General features: G+C 45.0%; 1 protein-coding gene across 1 annotated transcript in view; it reads left to right on the top strand.

Moving 5' to 3' along the window:
• Window positions 1-492: 492 nt before the first annotated feature.
• The window catches only part of STK10 (serine/threonine kinase 10), a 69021-nt gene continuing 46996 nt past the window's right edge, over window positions 493-22517 (top strand). The window contains exon 1 of the mRNA XM_035105292.2: window positions 493-1074. Coding sequence (XP_034961183.1) covers window positions 919-1074 — 156 coding nt within the window. The 5' untranslated portion in view covers window positions 493-918. The remainder of the gene's footprint in view (window positions 1075-22517) is intronic.

The raw sequence follows: 22517 nt of genomic DNA, 5'->3' as shown, positions 1-22517 counted from the left end.
CATTTCCAGAGAAGTGATTTAATCCTCGCCGGTTTCCCAGAGTTAGAAAGTGTGTGCCGGCGGCGCACGAGATAACATCCCGCTTTCAGCTTAAGCCTCCTCGCGGGGCAGACTGGAGCTCCGTTGCACGTTTTAGCCACGAAGCCACATGAGCGCCAGCCGGGACCGCTCCCTTGCTCGCCAGGTGGCTTCCCTTCCTGGAGAGACTCCTCTTCTTCCCGATCCCCAACAGGGGCAAAGGAATCGGAAACGGAAACTACAATTCCCTTGTCCCCTTGCGAGGGGTGTTTGCGAAGGAGGGACGCTGTGAAAGCGGCGGAGGGCTGCTTGGCCGAGCAGGGGGCGGGCTCACACGACCCACGGCTCCGGGGCGGGGCCAGGAAATACACGCAAGTGGCGGCTCAAAGAGGAGGAGGCGGGGCGAGCGGGACCCTGAGGGCTCCCGGTGTGGCCAGGACTGGGCGGGGACAGAGATACCGTACGCGCCCAAGTCCGAGCAGGTGAAGCGACGCTGCGTGGCCACTCCACGCGCTCTCTTCCCCGGCCGGGCCGGAGCGGCCCCGGGGTGGTCGCTGCGGAGCGCCGGCTCCTACGCTCTCCTGCGAGGAGGCGCGCCACGCGTGGCCGCGGGAGCGCAGAGAGACAGCCGAGCAGGCAGAGCCGATCCTTTCGCTTTCCCAGCCGAGGCACCGAAACGGTGCGTCTGCCGGGCAGGAGTCCTTGCCCGCTGTGCGCTCTTCTCCAGAGCGGCTCTGGGTTCGAGAGCTGCCGCCCAACCAGCCGGTGCCTGCTGCCACTTGCCTCTCGCGGAGTAGCCGACCGCAGCGCCTGCTTGCTTCCCGGGGCTCGCCGGACGCGTTTCCCTTCTGCCCTCTCGGTTTATGGTCGGACCATCGAGGGCCAGCCCGGGGCAGTGCCATGGCGTTCGCCAATTTCCGCCGCATCCTGCGCCTCTCTGCCTTCGAGAAGCGCCGATCCAAGGAGTATGAGCACGTTTGCCGGGACCTGGATCCCAACGAGGTGTGGGAGATCGTCGGAGAGCTGGGCGACGGCGCCTTCGGCAAAGTGTACAAGGTGAGCAAGAAGATGCGGTGGCGGGAGCGAGTTCGAGTTCGCACCGCCTTGTCGGCGTGTGGGGTTTGCTTGGTGGGATAAGGTAAAAAGGTAAACGAACCGGCAATTTCACGAAACGAAGGAGGAAAGGCTGGCGCATGGGATCTCTCGAGTCTCTCTCGCGTTCGCAAGAACACATTGCAAACCGCGTTAGGTAGCAATGCACAGTATGCAGTTCGTAGGGTGGCGAGCCGTGACACAAGACTTATTTCTTCAGAGGAGCTGAGAGTTCATTTTCACAAAAGTCACGTGGAGTTCTCCCCAAACACTTCGGGGTTTCGTTTCATACCTACAGGATAAGTTGTTATACTTCTGTTGCTGTACTCCGGGAAGGGGGGGGGGAATTATCTTGTAGCATGTCACTTTAACAAATAACTCGTCCTCTTTGAAGAAGTGCCTTTCGTTCTCTCCTTCTCTGCTTCAACTCCTCAGTGAAGCTGGATTTGGGCATTTATAAATGTGAAACTTATCTGTATCCTGCGGCGTGAGGTAACTTTTGCATGGGGAACACACGTGGATAGATCAGAATGATAACTGCTTTTCCCAATTACCCCCCCCCCCGGCTTTTTAGTGGGTTGGGGAATCCTGCAAACCCCAGAGCTGTGTGCATACAGATTTTGTTTGGATAACTTTACTCCTTGTACACATGGCAAGTCCATGCAAACCATCCTGGATAAAGAAATGTTGTTCCTACCAGTGTGAATAATACAGTTCAGCGATTGAAAGGCATTAAGTATTGCAAGGAGAAATAGCCAGAGACCTGCTAGATCCAACCATAGGCCTCTCTGGTCCAGCATAGGCCAGGCCAGTGGCCAACCAGAAGCTCCAAGGGCCGGCCCTAAATCCTTTGCTGCTTGAATCAATTAAAGTTCTAAAGTACAGCCAAGTTATTCTGGCACTTAAGGAAGAAAGCTCCGCAACAATTTTCCTCTTCCCCAACAGTAAAAGTACAATAAATATTAAACTAAATAACTTAATAATTTGATTCCCCACCATGGCACCCAAACACAGCTGGCCAATGGTAGGGCCTGTGCCTGAGCAGGATATGAGTGCAGTTGCCCTCTTCTGCTGATTTCCCCCACCAAGTGGTCTTCATAGGCATGCTGCCTCTGACCCTGGAAAGTGATCACAGCTAGTAGCCTTCCCATAGCTGCTATCACATTCATGTAGCCTGCAAAGCCTTGAGAGGAGGTTAAATCCTTCTTCCATTTGGTTAATAGCAAATTCTTACTGGGTTTTGTTTCATGTAGGAATGGTGTTGGGCAATGGGGGATGAAAGAAAATATTCTGCGAGAGAATTTTTAATTTATCCTTGCTTCTTATGAGAGTGACATTCATGGCAACAGGTGGGGATGGAGTTGGGGATCAAGTGTCCTCTTTCTGTATGTCCATGTAGTGGGGGTTTCCCCCCCTGCAGGAGCACATGTCTTGCCAGAAGTCTGTAAATCATATAGACACTGTTCCTTCAGGAGAGGTGTGGAGTAATCTTGGATTAAAGAGGTAGTGCAGATTTAGGGATGCCCTGCATTTCGTTGTCCTATTTTCCCTGCCCCTGATCTAACACCTATCTCTTTTAGATTGTAAGCTCCTCTGAGCAGGAACCCTAGAAGCTCAGCCCCAGTATGTTTCAGCAAGGCACATACAGTACTGTTAGTAGGTATTTCTAGATGGATGCTTTGACAATACTGTTCAACAGTCTTCCCCAACCTGGCACCCTAGGTGTTATGATCTACAGCTGTTGTCAGCATGTTGAGAACAGCTGTAGTTCATAACAACTAGAGGGCAGCAGGTTGGGGATGATGGGAGACCGAGTTATAGTCAAAAACATCTGAAGAACTTCAGGTTGGGGAAGGTTGCTCTCTGCCACATAGATTCTCTCAGCTGAGTCAACTAATTGGGTCCAATTCATGATAATGGGCAGCTTTATTTATAAAATGTCAGGGAGATGCTCTACAGATCACTTGCTGTTCCAGATGTTGGTCTTAGTGCTTTATATATACATATATAAAAATATATAGCTTCTTGTTCAGACCGCTTTCCTCCCCCGCCCCCACTTCCCCCATTTGAGTGTCTTCAGGTGTTGAATCTAGAGCTGTCTTCAACTTTACCAGACAAATCCTTTTGGGAAGCCTGGATTGACTTGGCAAATCTTGTTAGTAATAGTGACTAGAAGCTAATGAGAGGCCAGCTGGGCTCATTTGCAGGGCGGGTATGAATGCTGCTAGATTGAAGCCAATTTCTGGGAAACAAGGTTAGCAAGAGTCTGACTGGGGCTTGGGCAAATAGAGGTGGTACTGTAAGGTGAGTTAGTGATGGAGTCTGGCCATACATTAGACTTTAGAGATGAAGGGAACTGGCTTGGATCCCTGCCCTTGGTAAGTACAGTACAAGGTTGATGACTGCATTACTGAAATGGCTTGTATAGTGCAGGGACTGCAGCTCCCTTTCTGTGGCAGTAAGAATAAAAAAATGACCTGTTTTTCAGTGGTTGCAACAGATAACACTGCCAAAATTGCACAAGGCACACTTGGCCAACCTGATACCCAGCATGCTAATTGGGGCTGAGGTGAGTTGTAGTCCAAAACACCTGTAGGGCAGAAGGTTGGCTAAAGCTGGCTTAAGCAATATGCAAGGGTACTAGGCTTGAAGAGGGCTGATAATGGCTCATCTGACTGCACTTCAGTCTACAGTAGGTTCTTTGACAAGTCTGTTGACTACACACAATAATGGCTGTCAAGAATCCATTGTGGTAAACTATTTAAAGCATAGTCAGGGATCATGGGAGTTGTAGGCCAAAACATCTGGAGGGTCGCAGTTTGGGGATGCCTGCTCAAAAGCATATTGCCTTCAACAGTGAAGGTAGAACATAGTTTTCGGGGTTAGTAGCCATTGGGTAGCCATATCCTCCATGAATTTGTCTAAAAAGGTAAATTGTCTAATCCTCCTTTAAAACCACCCAAGTTGGTGGCCACCACTGTCTCCTGTGGGAGCAAATGCCTACCTATCATAGGGGATTTGCTCCATCCTGTTGCTCCATGTCAGGCACCCTTTTCTGAACATTTCTGAACTCCATAATATCTTTTTTGATGTGATATGGTCAGGACAGTACACAGTATTCCAAAGCAGTCGTATCATAAATTTGGATGGTGGCATTATGGTGTGGATAATTTTATTTTCAGCTAGTTGTCCCTGTTCTGTTCTGTTTTGTTTTTAAAAGAGAAAGAAACAGGGAATGGGAGAAGTACCCAGTCTGTGATACCAGCTGGAGGAATGTGTCACTCTGGGAATACTATAACTCACTGTTAAAAAGCATTTATTTGGAAATTAACATCTATTTAAATGGATCTTTTCAAGTGTGTCTAAAGGCCATGCTCTGGTTATTTCACTACCTTAATTATCACTACTAACCCCCGAACAGCCTTCCTGACCCCTTCCCTTTGTTCCATATATGTCTGCTGCCAAGACTGTCCATCTCCCCAGTAGTTTTGGGTTCTGGCCCACAAAAGCTTAACTTTTAAGACACCACAATCTTGTACATTTGGTTCAGTGGGGCTTGCTTCTTATAAATTGGCATAAGATTGCAGCTAAACTAACAGATATGGTTGCCTCCCTGGAATAATTCTGATTGAGTGTACCACTCCTCAACCCCATCATTGTACCATTCATATTGTTGTTGTTTGGTCGTTTAGTCATGTCCGACTCTTCGAGACCCCATGGACCATAGCACGCCAGGCACTCCTAACTTCCACTGCCTCCCGCAGTTTGGTCAAACTCCTGTTTGTACCATTCATACCCAGTATGAATTCCTTCTCCTTACTTCATAATCGTTTAAGCATGATTTCTCTTCATGGTCTTTTAAACATGACTTTTTCTTTGGGCAAGGGCTTCATTGTTCAAACAAAAACCCAGGGAATGAGCTCAGCTTCCACTCCTTTCTTTGTACTTGATCAGACTTTTCCATTTCCTCCACCTCCTTTCTCTCCTTCTTTATACCCCCTTTCCTGTTTGCTTTTTAAAAATCCAGACAAAGTCAAGCAGAGCTCCGGTGTGCGAGAGATGCAGCACAATTGCCACTGCAAGCTTACTCAGAAGTTGTCCCACTTCTTTCAGCAGGGCTTAACTCTCAGGAAAGTGTGGCTTTAGGCCTGTGCTTGGTTTTTCCCATTGAAATAGTGGAATTTAAGCGTTTTGGAGGGCCAGATTATGCCCCCTTGCTGTCATGGGCAGTCTTGATGTATGTGTAGCTTCTTATAAAAATATTGGGTTGGAAGGGAATTTAATTGTGCAAAGATGAACAATTTTAAGGTGTAATCCTATGCAGACTTGCTTGGAAATAGGTACGCCTCACTGAACACAGTTGGGCTTCTGTGAGTAAGCGTGCATGGGACTGTGCTGTAAGTAACGTAAGATGGAAGACTTCCCTACCTCACTTCTTGTATAACTGAATGGGAAGAGGGCATGGCAAGCTTGGGTGCCCATAGGCTCCAGAGTTTGCCCGGTGATGTCACTGGTGCTGAGCCACAGCCCAGAAACCTTTGAGCCTGCACAAACAGGGCAGATTGGGCCTTCCCTGCCCTCCAAATGCCATGGCGTGGGTGGCAGCTTTGTTGTCAGATTATCAGCTTGGAATCCTTTGTCCAGAACCTCAAACTTCTTGTACATACAGTTCTCTTAGTAGTTGATTGGGAGACGGGGTGAGGAGTACGTAAAACACTCCAACAGAGTGATGTTTAAATCTAAGAAATCTGAACTACATAGCATATAAGCAACATGCTGCATAAGAACATCCATTTTGTTTAAATGCTGTGTAATATAAACCATATATAATGGGACTCATGCAGCCTGGGTGGTGGATAGCTGCAGCAGCACCGGTCCCCTAAACTGAACTGTGGCAGAGAGAGCTTCAGGTATCATTCAGGTCCTCTGAACTGGCTTTCTATGAATTAATAACCAGCCTGTATTGAGAAGCCTCTGCTTCAGATGTCACCTCAGCCAAGAATTGGGCAAACGGTTCTTTGCTCAGGCTCACCTGCAAATTTAGAGATAATCCTCCCTATTTTTACAGAGTTGTTATTACGAACATGCATAGCATACAGTCATAGGAGTGAATCCTGCTGGCTTCAGTGGGGCTTAGGATTGGACTGTAATTCGCACACGCAGCAATAATCATATAGCACTTGTTTTTCAATAAATTTGAGGTGTATAACTTTGGTAACCAAAGACTGCATGATTGGCGGTGGTGTCATAGGTGAATCATGATTGTGTCAAACAATTTGAGGCTTCTTGGCCATCCACTCTGGGTGATTTATTCACATCTTGTTGGCATGTTAAGGATACTTTTGCCTTGCCTTGTGTTATGAAATGAAAATGAAAAGCTTGAGGGAGGGGGAATGGAAAGTCTTTTGAGAAGTGCCTATCAATACATATGTTTCCTACACATGCAGTTTATATACCTTTCCATGAGACCTCCTCTCAGCCAGAACAGGGACTTCCTCGTTCATTTTAAAACACCAAGTGGAAGGCAGAGATTGGGCCAAGGTCACTCAGTACAGTGGTACCTCTACTTACAAATGTTTCTACTTACGAATGGAGCTCCGTCCGCCATCTTGGATGTGGTTTAGATAGGATTTTTTCTACTTACGAATTTTTAGATAGGGTTGCTTCGACTTACGAATTTTTTCTCCCAATGCATTCCTATGGGATTCGACTTACAAATTTTTCCGACTTACAAATGTGTGTTCGGAACGCATTAACTTCGTAAGTAGAGGTACCACTGTAGTTCAGAAAGTGGTATTTAGCAAGCCTCGCGCTTTGTTGAGGTCGCTTGTTGATGCAGCTCCTGTGAAATAATAATAATAAAACACAGGCTGCATGCAGGTGGGTAACTTTCCTGCTCTCCAGAGAGCAGTGGACAAGAGGACAAAGGAGCTGCCATCCATGTCTCCCTTCTTTCAAGTGGACATCTTTCTCCATTACCCATGGAGCAAAAGAACAATACAAACTTATCTGAACTCAGGAGGGGAAGGGATGGGTGTATTGTGTAAGTCAGTTCCTCAACAGGGATAGGATGCCACACACTATGGTTGAGATGGCCTGATCCATGCTGAGAGAGGAGGGTAAAGTGGGCTTGAGAACCTCAGGGGAAACCGATGGTTCTCCAGGCATTGCTGGGTTGCTGCAACTCTCACCAACCTTGACCTAGTGACTGTTCTGCCTAGGGCTGATGGGAGTCCCAACAACGTATGCAGGGTCAAAGGTTGCCACCCTTGCTCTGTGTCCTATTGGACCTTCTTGCACTGCCTCCAGATGATTCAGTAGGAGCAGCAAGGAGGGTCCAATCCTTTCCAGGCAGGTTGCAGGAGGCTTAGGTGCCTCTAGGCTCTGGTTCCCCCTGACAACCCATTGTACCAAGCCATAGACAGCTCTGAGCCAGTGTCTTGAGCAACAATTATCCCAGTAAATCTGGAATAATGTCATGACATCCAACAAATGACTCTGTAATTACTGCAGTTTTCCCAGTTTAATTACCAATTTAACCAGGGTAAGTTTGGCTGTCCCCAAGGCATTCCTCATCATGCCCTCGTCATCATGTCCTGTGTCTGCCAGCAATGCACAGAAAATAATTGTTGGGTGAATAACAACCTGACAAATAAGCACTCTGAATGTTTTACGTTGAGGAATTTGGGTTGCATGCAATGAGTTTATGGGAAAAATATATTGCCCTGTCTTTTTTTAAATGAGGCTTATCAGCTGCCTTTAAAATGTATAACTTGTTTAGATTAGAACAAGTGTCTCTCACTTTGTCTTTCATCATCTTCCCCAACCCATGCATATGTTGAGGGGATAAGAATTCACACCTCCCATCTCAAAAGAAATGCTTGTTGTTGTTTAAAAAATGGGAAGTGAAGTAAGGGGGAGTCAGTGGTGTGGTGGTTCATTGCTCAGCACCATTGCAGTGTAGATGCATTTTAATGGGTCTCTCTCTCAGCAAAACAAAACTAATTTGATTGGTTTTCTGCAACAGATGTTATCGTGTCAGCACATTGCCCTTAAAAAGAAAAAAAAAACATTTAAAATAATTTTATTTCTACACCATTGAAGCTTTTTAGTACAGAATAAAGCAGACCTTTTGGTTAACTTGCATATATGCATGGGGATCAAATGAAGTATTGGTGTTACAGGTTGAAGCAGATACACTGGGAGAGATTTTGCACAAGGCATGTAACTGGCAGGTGCAACACTTAGTGGAAAGCTGAGCTTGCTAGGTATGAGAAGGTAATCCCTTGTAATTTAGAGAGTCCCTGAAGACTGTGGGATGCCTTGTACATCCTTTCCATCTCTGTCTACTAAAAATGGCAGCCCATGGCCAAGTTCCTTCCTGTTCCTCTAACATCTTGCTCTGCCAGGACTCCATTCTGCTCTGCCTTCCTGTACCACCACCACCACCACCCCGCGCCTCCCCAATTCCCCATAAACGGCTGCCACTCCTGAGTGCAAAGAACTTCCCATCAAGAGACAAGAGTTGAACCTGACATGGGGGATGCCATTTTTTGGCAGTGGCCCCATCCCTCATTGGTATATATTTATATCAGTCGCCAATCTACAGCAGAAGGGATTGACGCTCCTTGCTGCTGCCAACATTTTGTACTTCCTTTCCTCAAACAGTAAAAACAGATGCCCTGAAGCATCAAGAAGCTGAGCGTGACTCTCAGCGTCATGTGGGTGGGGCTTTGTTAGCAGTAAACCAGGCAAAGGAAAGGTATGTTGTGTTATTGAAATGGGCTGTTTGAAATGCTTGACCAGCTTGTATGATGCACAGACCTATTCCACAGTGGTGGGTGCTCAAAGCAATATAACCCAAAACTTTTTACACGTGCAGGCTGAAGGTCAGCTTCCTAGAATGTTGTTGTACAACTGCAAATACTGGAGCAGGAAAGTTTATCTGCATTTTTTAGCGTGTCCCAAACCAGGGCTGCCCGCCTTGCTAAAATAGCAGGGATGCATCTGTGCCTCTTGTGAAATGCTATCGCTGTGTTCCAGAGGCTACTGATGAGAACACCTACGCCCCTGATAACTGGTCTATGGCAGGATGTGTTTTGCTAGTGTGGCCTCTTGACACTGCCTTTTTCTACAGCAAACAATGTACTGAAGTAACTTCCTGCTGAAAATGTGGTCTGGGTTTTTTGTTTTTGTGAAGTTCTCTGTTCTATTGGTGTTGTAATATACCCTAACTATAGCAATCCTCCACTTTCCATTTCAAATAGCCATTTGCTTAAGTACACCGAAAACGTCTGTCTCCTTATCCTCCATTCAGTGCAAAATCGTCCTTTTTTTAAAGGCTGCAATACTAACCGTGCTAACCAAGGAGTAAGTCCCAGTGAATTCAATAGGACTGACTTCTGAGTAAATATAGAATCATAGAATTCTAGAGTCGGAAGGTACCCCAAGGGTCATCTAGTCCAACCCCCTGCAGTGCAGGAATCCCACCTGAAGAATCTCTGATAGATGGCCATCCAACCTGTGATTAAAAACCTCCAATGAAGGAGAGTCCACCACCTTGCAATGTTGAACAGCTCTTACAAACAGCAAGTTCTTCCTAATGTTTCACTGGAATCTCCTTTCATTAACTTGAATCTATTTGTTTGGGCCTTATCCTCTGGAGCAGGAGAAAACAAGCTTGCTCCATCTTCCCTATGACAGCCCTTCGAATATTCAGTCTTCTCCAGGCTAAACATACCCAACTCCCTCAAGTGTTCCTCATAAGGCTTGGATTTCAGACCTTTGCTATCTTGGTTGCCCTCTCTGCACATGTTGATTAGGATTGTGCTGTAATTCAAACATTTGACGTGATTATTTTTAGAATCTAATGGCTGGGGAATCCCCTACACCTCCTTGAATGATCTGAACACCGCAAATCCCCTTCTCCCCTCCCCTCCCTCCCCCACCCCAATCATTTTGTCAGATGCAATGTTGTCATTTCCTAGCTGAGTGAAATTTATTTTGACCCTACCCTAGTGCTGCATTTCCTGGATTTCGAGTACAAATATATCTCTGGCAAATTCTGCATGTGCCAATTACAGTTCGGTGTTATTTTCCGCTAGTGAATATATTTTTATGTTTTGAAATAAGTTACTTTCTTCCTGATTACGTGAATGAGCTCTACAGGCTTCCTCATAGGTCCAAAGCCCATGAGCCAGCCTGCTTCATTTTGGATCAGAGCCACCTCTATTGTGAGGTGGTCCAAATATCTCCCCAGGTGGGGATTCTTGCCTCCATGCCTTATCTGAGATCTGGACCAGTTCACAGAGAGGGCTGTTTGTGGTAGTTCCTTGACATTAATTTTCACACTGCAGACTTCTGCTGTAACTGCTGGACATATCGGCCTTTTAATGCAGTGGCTTGCGTTTGAAAGTGAGCAGAAATTGAGATTTCTGACATTTGTGGTAAAGCTTCAGCAAACTTCTCTAAGAGGAAAATGCCAGCATAGCACTGGTGGCAATGAGATGCTTCAAATATTACAGGGATTCCTGCGTGCATTATGTGAGACCTGAAACTCTTAGAGGGCAATGTTTGACTGAATTAATCAGAGTCTTTCTTGCATGGCATAGCTCTCAGTCTTGAACTTCATTCCCATTCTTTTACCCACTTGAGGCCTTCTGGCCTTCACAGTAAGACACAGAAACCCTGGGGCTTTCTGAATAGCTATGTAAGGCTAATGTGGATGAAATACTTATTGTCTTCAATTCATGGGCTGTTCTCCCTGTCTGCTCCAGGCAAGGCGATAGGTATTTGCATCTCCTGTGTTTTGACTTGCCCCAGTTAGCTTTAAAGCAATTCTGATAAGCTCTTGCACAAATGGTGTCATATAACAGGTGCTTTGTTCCATGGCTAGCATTCTCTGCTTCTGAAACATCCAGCTACGGTACAATGACTAGAGAAATAATAGTGCCACTCCACACAGCCTTTCCAATTTTTGCTTTATTCATGTAGCTTCATGTTTGTAGCAATCCTGTGTGGCCCCTATTGACTTTCTAATCTGCTTCAGACATTCTATCTAAAATGCCATCTCCTTCCACAAAGCCATTGACACTTTTTTTTGGGGGGGGGGTACCTATATCTGAAAATGCACTGTACTTTTTAACCTTCCAATATCCTTCCCCCACCCACCTCAACCCTCTTCAATTTGGTTTTCATCCCATTCATTCATAATAGAGCGAGGGCAGATGGTGGGGGGCGGGACGGGACTGGGCAAATAAACAACAACCCTTCTCTATTCCAACTTCCAGCAGGGGCAGATCAGTCTCAAAACGCCCCATTTCAGCAGTTCCTGCTTGCTACCACCTTTGGGCATGCCATCAGCAATAGCTGCTGCCCACCCCCTGTTGGGGAGGCACATTAGGGCATCCCTTGCTGGTGGAGCTTCCCTCCAGCAGAACTAGACAGGACAGGGTGAAGAGACATTTCTATCCCATCCAAACTACTGCCAGCACAGCAACCAGAAGTTTTCCTAAAAGCATCCTGCTTAAAACTGAAGACTCATTGAGTTATCTGCAGCTTTCAGTACCAATGTTAATCCACACTCTTAACCTCTTAACCTTTCTCTTTTATATTGGTTTTTATGCTACAATGCCTTCTTCAAAGAAGTCTTATCTTGCTTTTTTCCATTTAGTTTCTGTCATTAACTTTGTTCTTCCATCACATAGTAGGTTTTCCCAGACATTCCATAAATTGAGACCAATTGATAGCCTGTACTTCTCAGGGCAACACAACAAAATCACAATACAGTAACAATGACAGAAATAATAGGTAAAGGTAAGCATAGCTGGCAAAAACCTGCTGGAATGAAAATCATTTTCACCTGATGGTTTTTTTAATGTACCCGTTACCACTTTTATTCAAACAACATCCATCTCTCCACTCTGTTGTCTTCTCCAATTCTTCCAGACCTCTTTTACTGTCTTCCCACCTGAGTGACAAAAACCTACCTAACTCAGCAGGGCCGTCTCTAGGCCCGGGTCCAGTGGCGCGGGGTGCCAGGCCACCAGGGGCGCCGCTGCGCCTGCTGAGAGGTGCGGCGGAGGCCGCCCCAGGCGCACCTCTCAGCTGTTCAGTGGCTTCAAGCCGCTCTCCAGAGGCGCGCGGGCCTGGGGCCGCATCCACCTCCGCCGCGCGCAGGGGCATTGCAACAGGGGGCGGGCAGCCAGGTATGCTTAAGACGGCCCTGTAACTCAGTATAAATAAAAGCAGGTTTTTAAGCTACATGATTACAGAGCAACAGTATAGTATCTTCTTTCACTCTCTATTCGAGGCAGTAAAATTGTGACTGCTTTCATACAACCCCTAGATAATTCTCCTTTCCTGTATGCAGCTGAATATTAAATATTTGTTCAAATGCACTTTCAGCCAGCAAGCATACCCATCACTTCACCTCTGTGGTCGGTGGATTACTGAAATTGGGAAAATGAACTTCCGCTTAGCTGAGCATATAACCAACTTTTTGGAGTGGCAAATAGCAGGGAAATGTTAGGTCAGCAGTCAGAGACGAAACAGGTAACAAGTGGGGATGAGGTCAGGGTTTCTGGCGGAAAGTTCCCATATAGCAGTGTGTCTGAAGCTCTGAACTGTTGTCCAAATTTGATTTGGAATTGTGTTTGTAAATATGACCACTTTCCACTGCTGTGGTTCCCACCCTGGGACCCATTGAAGAAGGCCTGCTTTTGGGAGGGGGCACTACCAGTTCACATCAGAACTGTGGTGGAGAAGATTTCTCATAATTGGAGGAAGAGAAGTGGAAGAACTAATCTTGCCGCAAGGACCTACTTAATCTGACACATTTCTGGCATGTTAGACAAAGAGTAAACAAAAACATAACCTCACTGTAGCATTGGCTGCCTAAACCCCATTCCCTTATACTGACTCATGCTGGCCATGCAACCCTCTGCTCAGCAATGTGGTTCCAAAGAAGTCAATTGCAATGAGTTGCTAGGAAACATCTAGCAAGTATGGGAAATTGTCCTCTTTATGATCAAGTATTCTTCCTAATCCCCACACCCTGCTACAGGCCACGTTTCCTCCTAAGAGTAGTGGGACACAGCTCAGTAGTAGAGCACATGTTTGCATGCTGAAGGATGCATGTTGAAGTGCAGGTCACTGAGCGTTTACATGGCAGTTCACTCTTGTACACAATTCCTTCTTTCCCTTTCTCTGTTCTAGAATGGAATGCATTAAAAACAAACTAAGCATGCTCGCTACCTGTCACCATACAGCCTTGTGCTACTTCTCCAAGCCGGTAAACACAACATGGTGAGCCCAAACTATGGCTTAGCGATTCATCCAAGCTGAGACGTCAATAGGCTCTTTGCTCACTACCCACGAGCATATTTGTTGTTGTTGTTGTTGTTTAGTCGTTTAGTCGTGTCCGACTCTTCGTGACCCCATGGACCACAGCACGCCAGGCACTCCCGTCCTGCACCGCCTCCCGCAGTTTGGTCAAACTCACGTTCGTAGCCTCGAGAACACTGTCCAACCATCTTGTCCTCTGACGTCCCCTTCTCCTAGTGCCCTCAATCTTTCCCAACATCAGGGTCTTTTCCAGGGAGTCTTCTCTTCTCATGAGGTGGCCAAAGTATTGGAGCCTCAGCTTCACGATCTGTCCTTCCAGGGAGCACTCAGGGCTGATTTCCTTAAGAATGGATAGGTTTGATCTTCTTGCAGTCCATGGGACTCTCAAGAGTCTCCTCCAGCACCATAATTCAAAAGCATCAATTCTTTGGCGATCAGCCTTCTTTATGGTCCAGCTCTCACTTCCATACATCACTACTGGGAAAACCATAGCTTTAACTATACGGACCTTTGTCGGCAAGGTGATGTCTCTGCTTTTTAAGATGCTGTCTAGGTTTGTCATTGCTTTTCTCCCAAGAAGCAGGCGTCTTTTAATTTCGTGACTGCTGTCACCATCTGCAGTGATCAAGGAGCCCAAGAAGGTAAAATCTCTCACTGCCTCCATTTCTTCCCCTTCTATTTGCCAGGAGGTGATGGGACCAGTGGCCATGATCTTGGTTTTTTTGATGTTGAGCTTCAGACCATATTTTGCGCTCTCCTCTTTCACCCTCATTAAAAGGTTCTTTAATTCCTCCTCGCTTTCTGCCATCAAGGTTGTGTCATCTGCATATCTGAGGTTGTTGATATTTCTTCCGGCAATCTTAATTCCCGCTTGGGATTCATCTAGTCCAGCCTTTCGCATGATGAATTCTGCATATAAGTTAAATAAGCAGGGAGACAATATACAACCTTGTCGTACTCCTTTCCCAATTTTGAACCACTCAGTTGTTCCATATCCAGTTCTAACTGTAGCTTCTTGTCCCACATAGAGATTTCTCAGGAGACAGATGAGGTGATCAGGCACTCCCATTTCTTTAAGAACTTGCCATAGTTTGCTGTGGTCGACACAGTCAAAGGCTTTTGCATAGTCAATGAAGCAGAAGTAGACGTTTTTCTGGAACTCTCTAGCTTTCTCCATAATCCAGCGCATGTTTGCTATTTGGTCTCTGGTTCCTCTGCCCTTTCGAAATCCAGCTTGCACTTCTGGGAGTTCTTGGTCCACATACTGCCTAAGCCTGCCTTGTAGAATTTTAAGCATAACTTTGCTAGCGTGTGAAATGAGCGCAATTGTGCGGTAGTTGGAGCATTCTTTGGCACTGCCCTTCTTTGGAATTGGGATGTAGACTGATCTTCTCCAATCCTCTGGCCATTGCTGAGTTTTCCAAACTTGCTGGCATATTGGGTGTAGCACCTTAACAGCATCATCTTTTAAAATTTTAAATAGTTCAGCTGGAATATCATCACTTCCACTGGCCTTGTTATTAGCAGTGCTTTCTAAGGCCCATTTGACTTCACTCTCCAAGATGTCTGGCTCAAGGTCAGCAACCACACTACCTGGGGTGTACGAGACCTCCATATCTTTCTGGTATAATTCCTCTGTGTATTCTTGCCACCTCTTCTTGATGTCTTCTGCTTCTGTTAGGTCCTTACCACTTTTGTCCTTGATTATGGTAATCTTTGTACGAAATGTTCCTTTCACATCTCCAATTTTCTTGAACAGATCTCTGGTTTTCCCCATTCTATTGTTTTCCTCTATTTCTTTGCATTGCTCATTTAAGAAGACCCTCTTGTCTCTCCTTGCTGTTTTTTGGAAATCTGCATTCAGTTTCCTGTATCTTTCCCTTTCTCCCTTGCATTTTGCTTGCCTCCTCTCCTCCGCTATTTGTAAGGCCTCGTTGGACAGCCATTTTGCTTTCTTGCATTTCCTTTTCCTTGGGATGGTTTTCGTTGCTGCCTCCTGTATAATGTTACGAGCCTCCATCCATAGTTCTTCAGGCACTCTGTCCACCAAATCTAAATCCTTAAACCTGTTCCTCACTTCCACTGTGTATTCATAAGGGATTTGATTCAGATTGTATCTTACTGGCCCAGTGGTTTTTCCTACTTTCTTCAGTTTAAGCTGGAATTTTGCTATAAGAAGCTGATGATCTGAGTTACAGTCAGCTCCAGGTCTTGTTTTTGCTGATTGTATAGAGCTTCTCCATCTTTGGCTGCAGAGAATATAATCAATCTGATTTCGATGCTGCCCATTTGGTGATATCCATGTGTAGAGTCGTCTCTTGTGTTGTTGGAAGAGAGTGTTTGTGATGACCAGCTTGTTCTCTTGACAGAACTCTATTAGCCTATGCCCTGCTTCATTTTGAACTCCAAGGCCAAACTTGCCAGTTGTAATGTACAAGGCTAATGTACAGAGGAGTGCAGCTTGAATGTTCCTCATGCTACAAAACTCCCTTCAGACAATGCATTGGAGAGAGGGCTAGACTACAACCCTTATCCACAATTAGAAGAGCATACTGGATCAGACCAATGGTCCATCTGGTCCAGCATCCTGATCTCACAGGTGCCTACTTGATGCTTGTGGGAAACCCTCAAGCAGCATCTGAGCACAAGAGCACTCTTTGCCTCCTGGGGTCTCCAGCAACTGGCATTTGGGAAGCATTGCTGCCTCCAGCAGTAATTTTTTTTTTTTTTGCAATAAGGGAGTTTGTTACATCTCTTCTGTGACTTTGACCTTAGAATGCTGTGGAGGAGCCAATCATTGAACACTCCCAGACATTGCAGAGCATGCAGTGATAGGATTCTCCCCTGCATTCTGAAGTGAAAGGCACAGAAGGGCTGTGCTGTGGGTTCCCTCACCCCTCAAAGGTACAGATTCACTAGAATGCCTTTGAAGTTCTTCACTGCCCCTCTTGGCACCAGGTAAATTATTACCTATAGTTCTGAACTCCTTTCCAGGCTCTGAACATTCTTTGGCTCATGTGTAAGTATGATTCATTTCAGAGCTGTCAGCGGTTGACTTCATTATGTGGTGCTGTAATTGTTACTAGCATTTTTAAAGATCTCACTCCATTATTTGGACCACGCAGATAAAATGTGCTAGAACCCATTACTTCCAACGAATTTATCAACATGGCATAGGAGTAAAAGTTTGAGAGATGACACTTTATTCTCCCACCTTTCTTTTTCTTTTTGAAGATGAAATTCTTGTGAAACAAGAGTAGATCAGTGTGTCATGCTGATCACAGCTTAGCTTCAGTTTTGTGGATGCTCTGAGGAAATGCCACTCCCTGTCCTCATTTAGTGACCTTTTCCCAAACCACTTCTCTAAAACCTCCTTCATGAGTTATGATTAAGAATGTGCAGCCTTGCTTTGAACTCTTCTGTCTTGCTTTGTATGCATGTGTGCCTTTATCTCTTTATGTATATACTGTACTGGCAAAGTCAGTCACCTCTCCTGCCTTGTTTACGTACAGTGGTATTTTTTTAGCACAGCCATCCCTTGGAAAGTAATGGTATGTATTCCAGAATGTGGTGAAAAATGGGGGTATGCATTTTAAATAAATAGCTACCTCTTAAGTTATCACCTAATTTAAGTGTTTCCCTCTAGATATTCAGTTGAATGTTGATGTTTCTTGGTTACTGGTTGCTGTACTGTAATGTAATGTACTGCAAGGTAAACATGGCGACCCCCATTGTTGGGATACTCTAACATGGCACCAATTTCAAGCTCTCTTATGATCTGGCTGTAGGGTCACACTGAGGTAATCAGAAAGCAATTAGCCATCTTGGTGTCCTCCTGTGGTAATCTGAAGGATCAATTACTTGATGCATTATGAGCAGGGGCATGTAGCGTGCAAAGATTTGTTTGTTCCAAAGAAAACCGCTTTGGTTTGGTGCTTCATATTGACAGCTTGCTTTGGTTAGCACCCCTAGTTTCAGATTCCTCCCTCATTGCAGAGTCTCTGGTTCAATAGGCACTCCAATTTAACAGTTACTTCTCGGGCCAGTCTTGTTTTGCTTGTATGTGTTAACAGAAGGTCTTGCAAAGCCTCTGTGGGAGCGTTGCTTGGAACATGAGCATTTCTGGAGTGGCATGAGGCATGGAATCCATCTTAGAAACAAACCTTTTGAGTGGATTTGCTACCCTCTGGACCCCACAATATGTTCTGTGGTGATTCTGAATTGCAGGGGCGAAGTGGGGGAATCTATTTTGATCTTTGACCTGGAACCTTGTGCAATTTAGTATCAGTACTTCTGCATTCTTCAAAATGCTTTCTTGCTTTACTGGAACCCAGAGAAGCTTTCACCTTGGGCAATTTTGAGGCGGAGGCATAGTGGTGGATTGCAGTTTCTTCATCTTCACACACACACACACACACACACGGCAAAAAAAGGAAAAGAATGGACAGTTTCTATTCCTTATTTGTATGCTGAACAGTAGCATATGCTCTACCACCAAAATATCATTTCATGAGCACAGTATCCTCTCATGTGCTAGGAGAATAACAGGATAATAGCTGCCATTTCTCTCCAGGACTGAACCCGAAACAGTGTCCTCTTAATCAGAACTTGATGTTTAGATTCAGAAGCATTGTTTGCAGTTCGGTGAATGATTTCTAAATATTATTTTTCACTCCAGCTCTGTTTTTTTGTCATTAGTCTTCCAAATTCTGCTCAGTGAGTGTGTTGCTTTGTACCACAGAGAGCTGTGCTTCAGGGTTTTGAATCTTTAAAGTCTGAAAAGTGGTCCCCTACAAGCAAAACAGCTTGGCTGCCACGCTGTAGTCATGACTATGTTATCTAATGCTACCGTATGCACCTTTTCACCCAATAATCCTTTTAACCTGATAAATGTACACTTGTTGTAGAGCGTGTCTGAATGTACTCCAAGAAGAGCTCCCTTGCCCTGAAATCATTCCCCCTGCTTAAAATGTAAATTGAAATTTTCAGGAGTGTGTGTGGATTTCCCTTGAATAATCAGACGAGATGATCTGAAAGGCAGCAGTTGCTGTTGGCCCAAACTCCGAAGGAGATCATCATTTCATTCCTTTACTCTCAATGAAACACAGTGGCTGGCTGCTGAACTTGACCGAACCCTTTTTTTTCCAAATGGGAATGTAATTTACAGAAAGGCAAGTGTTGTGTTCAGAGCAATCAATTTGGCTGGGAATTTCCAGGTTTTAAAAAAGTCAGCTGCACCCCAAAGGAATGCAGCATGTAAATGTGACCTATAAAACAATTCACAAATCTGACCATTGATAAACAACCACCCGCCATTGCCTCAGGAATAACAAAGTAACGCTTTATAAAGCTCAGAAAAGCAGCATTCTGATTGCCACACATTAATCAACACATGCTGTGTGACCTAGAACAACCAAATTCATGGCAATTAGAAGGAAATGGTCATTTTAGACCCATGGTGATTAAAAACAAAAGAGAACCATGCCCATCTAAGAAGTGAAGTTACTATCACCACTGTTACTAATACATGCACAATGTTTGCAGTCATGAATCAACCAATTGTGAGCCACAATGTCATTGTGCATCATGTCCATAAAAGGAAAGGAGGCATCATACACTTGTCTAGATAATGTAGAGCCACTCCTTGCCACTCTACAATAATTCCTAAGCAAGGGAGAATGCAGCCACAAATAATTATCAACCAATAAAGATCTCTTGGGACCAGATTCTGGTGTCTCCTCCCAGCAAATACTTGCAGATGGCTCTCATAACTAACAACCAAATTCCGAACTGAACTAAAGATAGTATTCCTAGTACAATAGTGACTGCGTGGGGCCATAGCCTAAAAAGACTAATGTGATTCTCGTTGGCATCAACAGAAGCAAAGGAAAGAATGCAACATTGCAGTCTTCCGATTGTTCCATCAGCCATCCATCTAGGGATGCTATAGCAGTGGCCTTTCTGCAGTGACAACATGCCTCTTGAGATCCCTTCCAACTCTGATTCGCCGACAGTCTGTGATGTGTAATCTTAATGAGGCAATGCAGTTCCACGAGCCTGTGCCATTCTGTGATGTTTTATTTCTCCTTTGATACAGAGTGCTCCCTGGTTCTACCAGGACAAAGAGATATTTACATACTTGTGGGGAGGAATCACTAAGTAAGTCTTATTTGTGCACCCTGAAGTGCCTTGTTAATCCTGAACATTTTGCTTATTTACTTCTATTTTTATCCTTGTACACAGAAGGTTGTGTGCTTTCCATCTCTGGTACTTAGAAAACACACACACACACACACACACCACACACACACACACACACACACTGCTTTAGGTGCTCAGGATCACCTAAAGTTATCAACATTACCTTGTAGCAACATAAGTGGAGAACAAGCACCACTGTCCCAATAAGTGCTGCTTCAGTGTGGTAGGTGCTGCTTGGACCATGGAAGGGATGCCACTCTTGCTTTTACAGTCCTGTGCTGCTAGCGTGCACACACACTGGTTTCTAGAAGATCAGTTCAGATTTAAATATTCATTCATTTGAAAGCTGACCGTATGTTGGACTGCTGCACTGTTTTCTTAAAATGGAACTGCTGTGGTTCATAATCCAGCTGGCTTTGGGCAGCTTATATTTCTGGCACACGGGCACTCACCTGCTGAGTTCTCAGTATGATTTTAGGTCTTTGAACATTGCTGATTTTTTTAAAAAAATATATCTTTTGAAGGGAGTTTTGCTGTCTGAAGGGGAGGGAGAAAGGGATGGTGCTTAATCTTCCAATCTGAATGTCAGCATTTTTCCTGGCTGGTTGTTCACAAAAGGCATGAAGCAAAGAAAGGGCTTCTGTATAAATCACTCCTTTATTTTTAACAGTGGGGGAACACTATGGAGGCATTTTTTGGTGTCTGTCAGGCAAAGCTATCCTTTTTAAAACTAGTAAGAGAGATTTTAAGTCGTCCAAAATACCACTGGATAACCGGTTTAGTGACAAAGGCCACTTTTTTCTTCTCTGCCCATTTAAAGCTCTTCAGGCAACTCATGTCTCCACTTCACAACAAAATGCTATTTAATAAATCATTTAATGGTGTCACAAAACCCAAAAAAACAACAGACATTTCCCTGGTACTGGCACAACTCATTTCCATACCCACCCGCTGATAAATTACTTTACCTGCTTTTTACCCACCCGCTAATAAATTATTCCTGGACTGATCCGTTTGGGAAGTGATACAGGACTATCCAAAGATTTCACCAGTTTGGGGTGGTTTTTTGCCCTTTCCCTTTCCTAGCTGTGCTTTAAGGTCAGGTGTGCTTTGGATTAGGCTGCCAGCACAGGACCAGTGAAGAGCTGCAAGGGTGATACTCTGCCTGGTCTTCTGCCCCTACTAAGCCTCTGAGGAAGCTTTTCATTACAATATTTTATATTTAAATCATCTCTGAATCATTTCAAACTAGAAACAAAAAAAATCCCCCACAACAAATTGGATCCACTTAATAGTGTATCAGTATAATATGCAGGTACTGCACTTTGTGTGTGTATCTCCATGTTAACACCTGGGGCAGGAGTCCATATTGACCCTTTCTACATCAAAGGCCTTGGGTTCTGCCCCACTCTCTTGACCATATTTTCTGTTCCCTCCCACTCTGTCATCCATGGTGTGTGAGTCCTGTTTGGAATGTGGCTTTATTGGATCATATGCAAGAGGTCATTGATAAATTACCCAACTTCTCTCACCATTCACCTCTACCACTTTTATGTGTGCCGCTTGCATCTTGCATTTTATATTTATTGCAGCTATCTCCCTCCAGCAATGCTATCTTCAAATCTCCCCTCTTCCCTTCATTAGGAAATAAAGATACTGTGCTGCTGGCTCTGGATTGGAACCAATGAAAGTTTAGCACTGAGCCCAAAAAAAATTGCTTGGAAGAATTTTGCAGGTTGGAATGCTGTGGGTGACTTGAATACGTGACCACTCTAAACTTAGTTATGTGAGTGGCTTAGATGCTTTTGTTTGTTTATGGTAGGTGGGGATCCAAGTTATGGATGTCCCAAATGAGAAAATAAGTTCTAGAGTGATTCCCCCAACCCACCCCAACCAAAGATCACGTATGTGGCACACCCAGGAGTTCAATTCTACCAGAGGACAATCCAAGTGACCTCCCTATTCACCGTCCTACCTTTTCTCTTGTTTCATGATATCAGCCTTCCTAGGTGAAGAATGTGCTTGAGGCCCCAAGTGTGGTGTGTGGGGTGCTGGGTGGTCATAAGAGCAGCATCACTGTCGTCCTACAAGGCAGCAGTGTTCTAAATACAGGCTTGTTCTCCCCAGTCATTGTTTCGCTTCCTCTGAAATGAAAACAGCTAGGCTGGCTCTGGCTGCTGCTGGCTCAAAAGGTTTCTCTGGCTCCAGGCTGGCTTCCGGTGAACTGTGATTTTGCAAGTTCCTCTAGTAGCAGGCAGTGCTTCATCATCTCCTCTGCCCCGTTTGTTTTGCAGCAGGGGGTGGGGTGGTTTTTTCCCCCCTTCTCTTTTTGATAGTGCTTGGAGTTTATTTCTCACCCCCTTCCCCAGTCCATGTGGAATCCAGACCTTTATGCTCTTCTGCACAGGTGCCAAAATGCTGCTTTTCATAATGCTTTTAACTGTAATGCATTTCTGCGTGTTTTCATTAAAATTGGCTTCATCATGCACACTTCCCCTGATAGGTACATTTCTGTGCACCTTTTTTAGGCTGCAGAACTGCATTGCAGAATTCAAAGAGGTGTGCATTTCGAAGGATAGCTTGCCTTTTGGTTTGCGTTTTGTTTCCAGAAGTGGTAATTAAGTGGATTCATATTCAAAACCCAAACCAAACCAAATTTCTCCCTCATCCCTAATTGTGTGTGTGTGTGTGTGTGTGTGTGTGTGTGTGTGTGTGTGTGTGTAGGCAGCAGTGCCATTAGATGACCACCAGCTTGGATGGCTTGAAAAGAGAGTTAGACAAATTTTTGGCGGCTATCAATGGCTACTAGCTGCAATGGCTCTGCTCTGCCTCTGCAGTCAGAGGCAGGAATGCTTCTGAAT

The sequence above is a fragment of the Zootoca vivipara genome, chromosome 2 (assembly GCF_963506605.1).
Source record: "Zootoca vivipara chromosome 2, rZooViv1.1, whole genome shotgun sequence".
NCBI lineage: Eukaryota > Metazoa > Chordata > Lepidosauria > Squamata > Lacertidae > Zootoca > Zootoca vivipara.
Note: the sequence above shows the minus strand (reverse complement) of the source record. Positions and strands in the feature narration are given on the sequence as shown.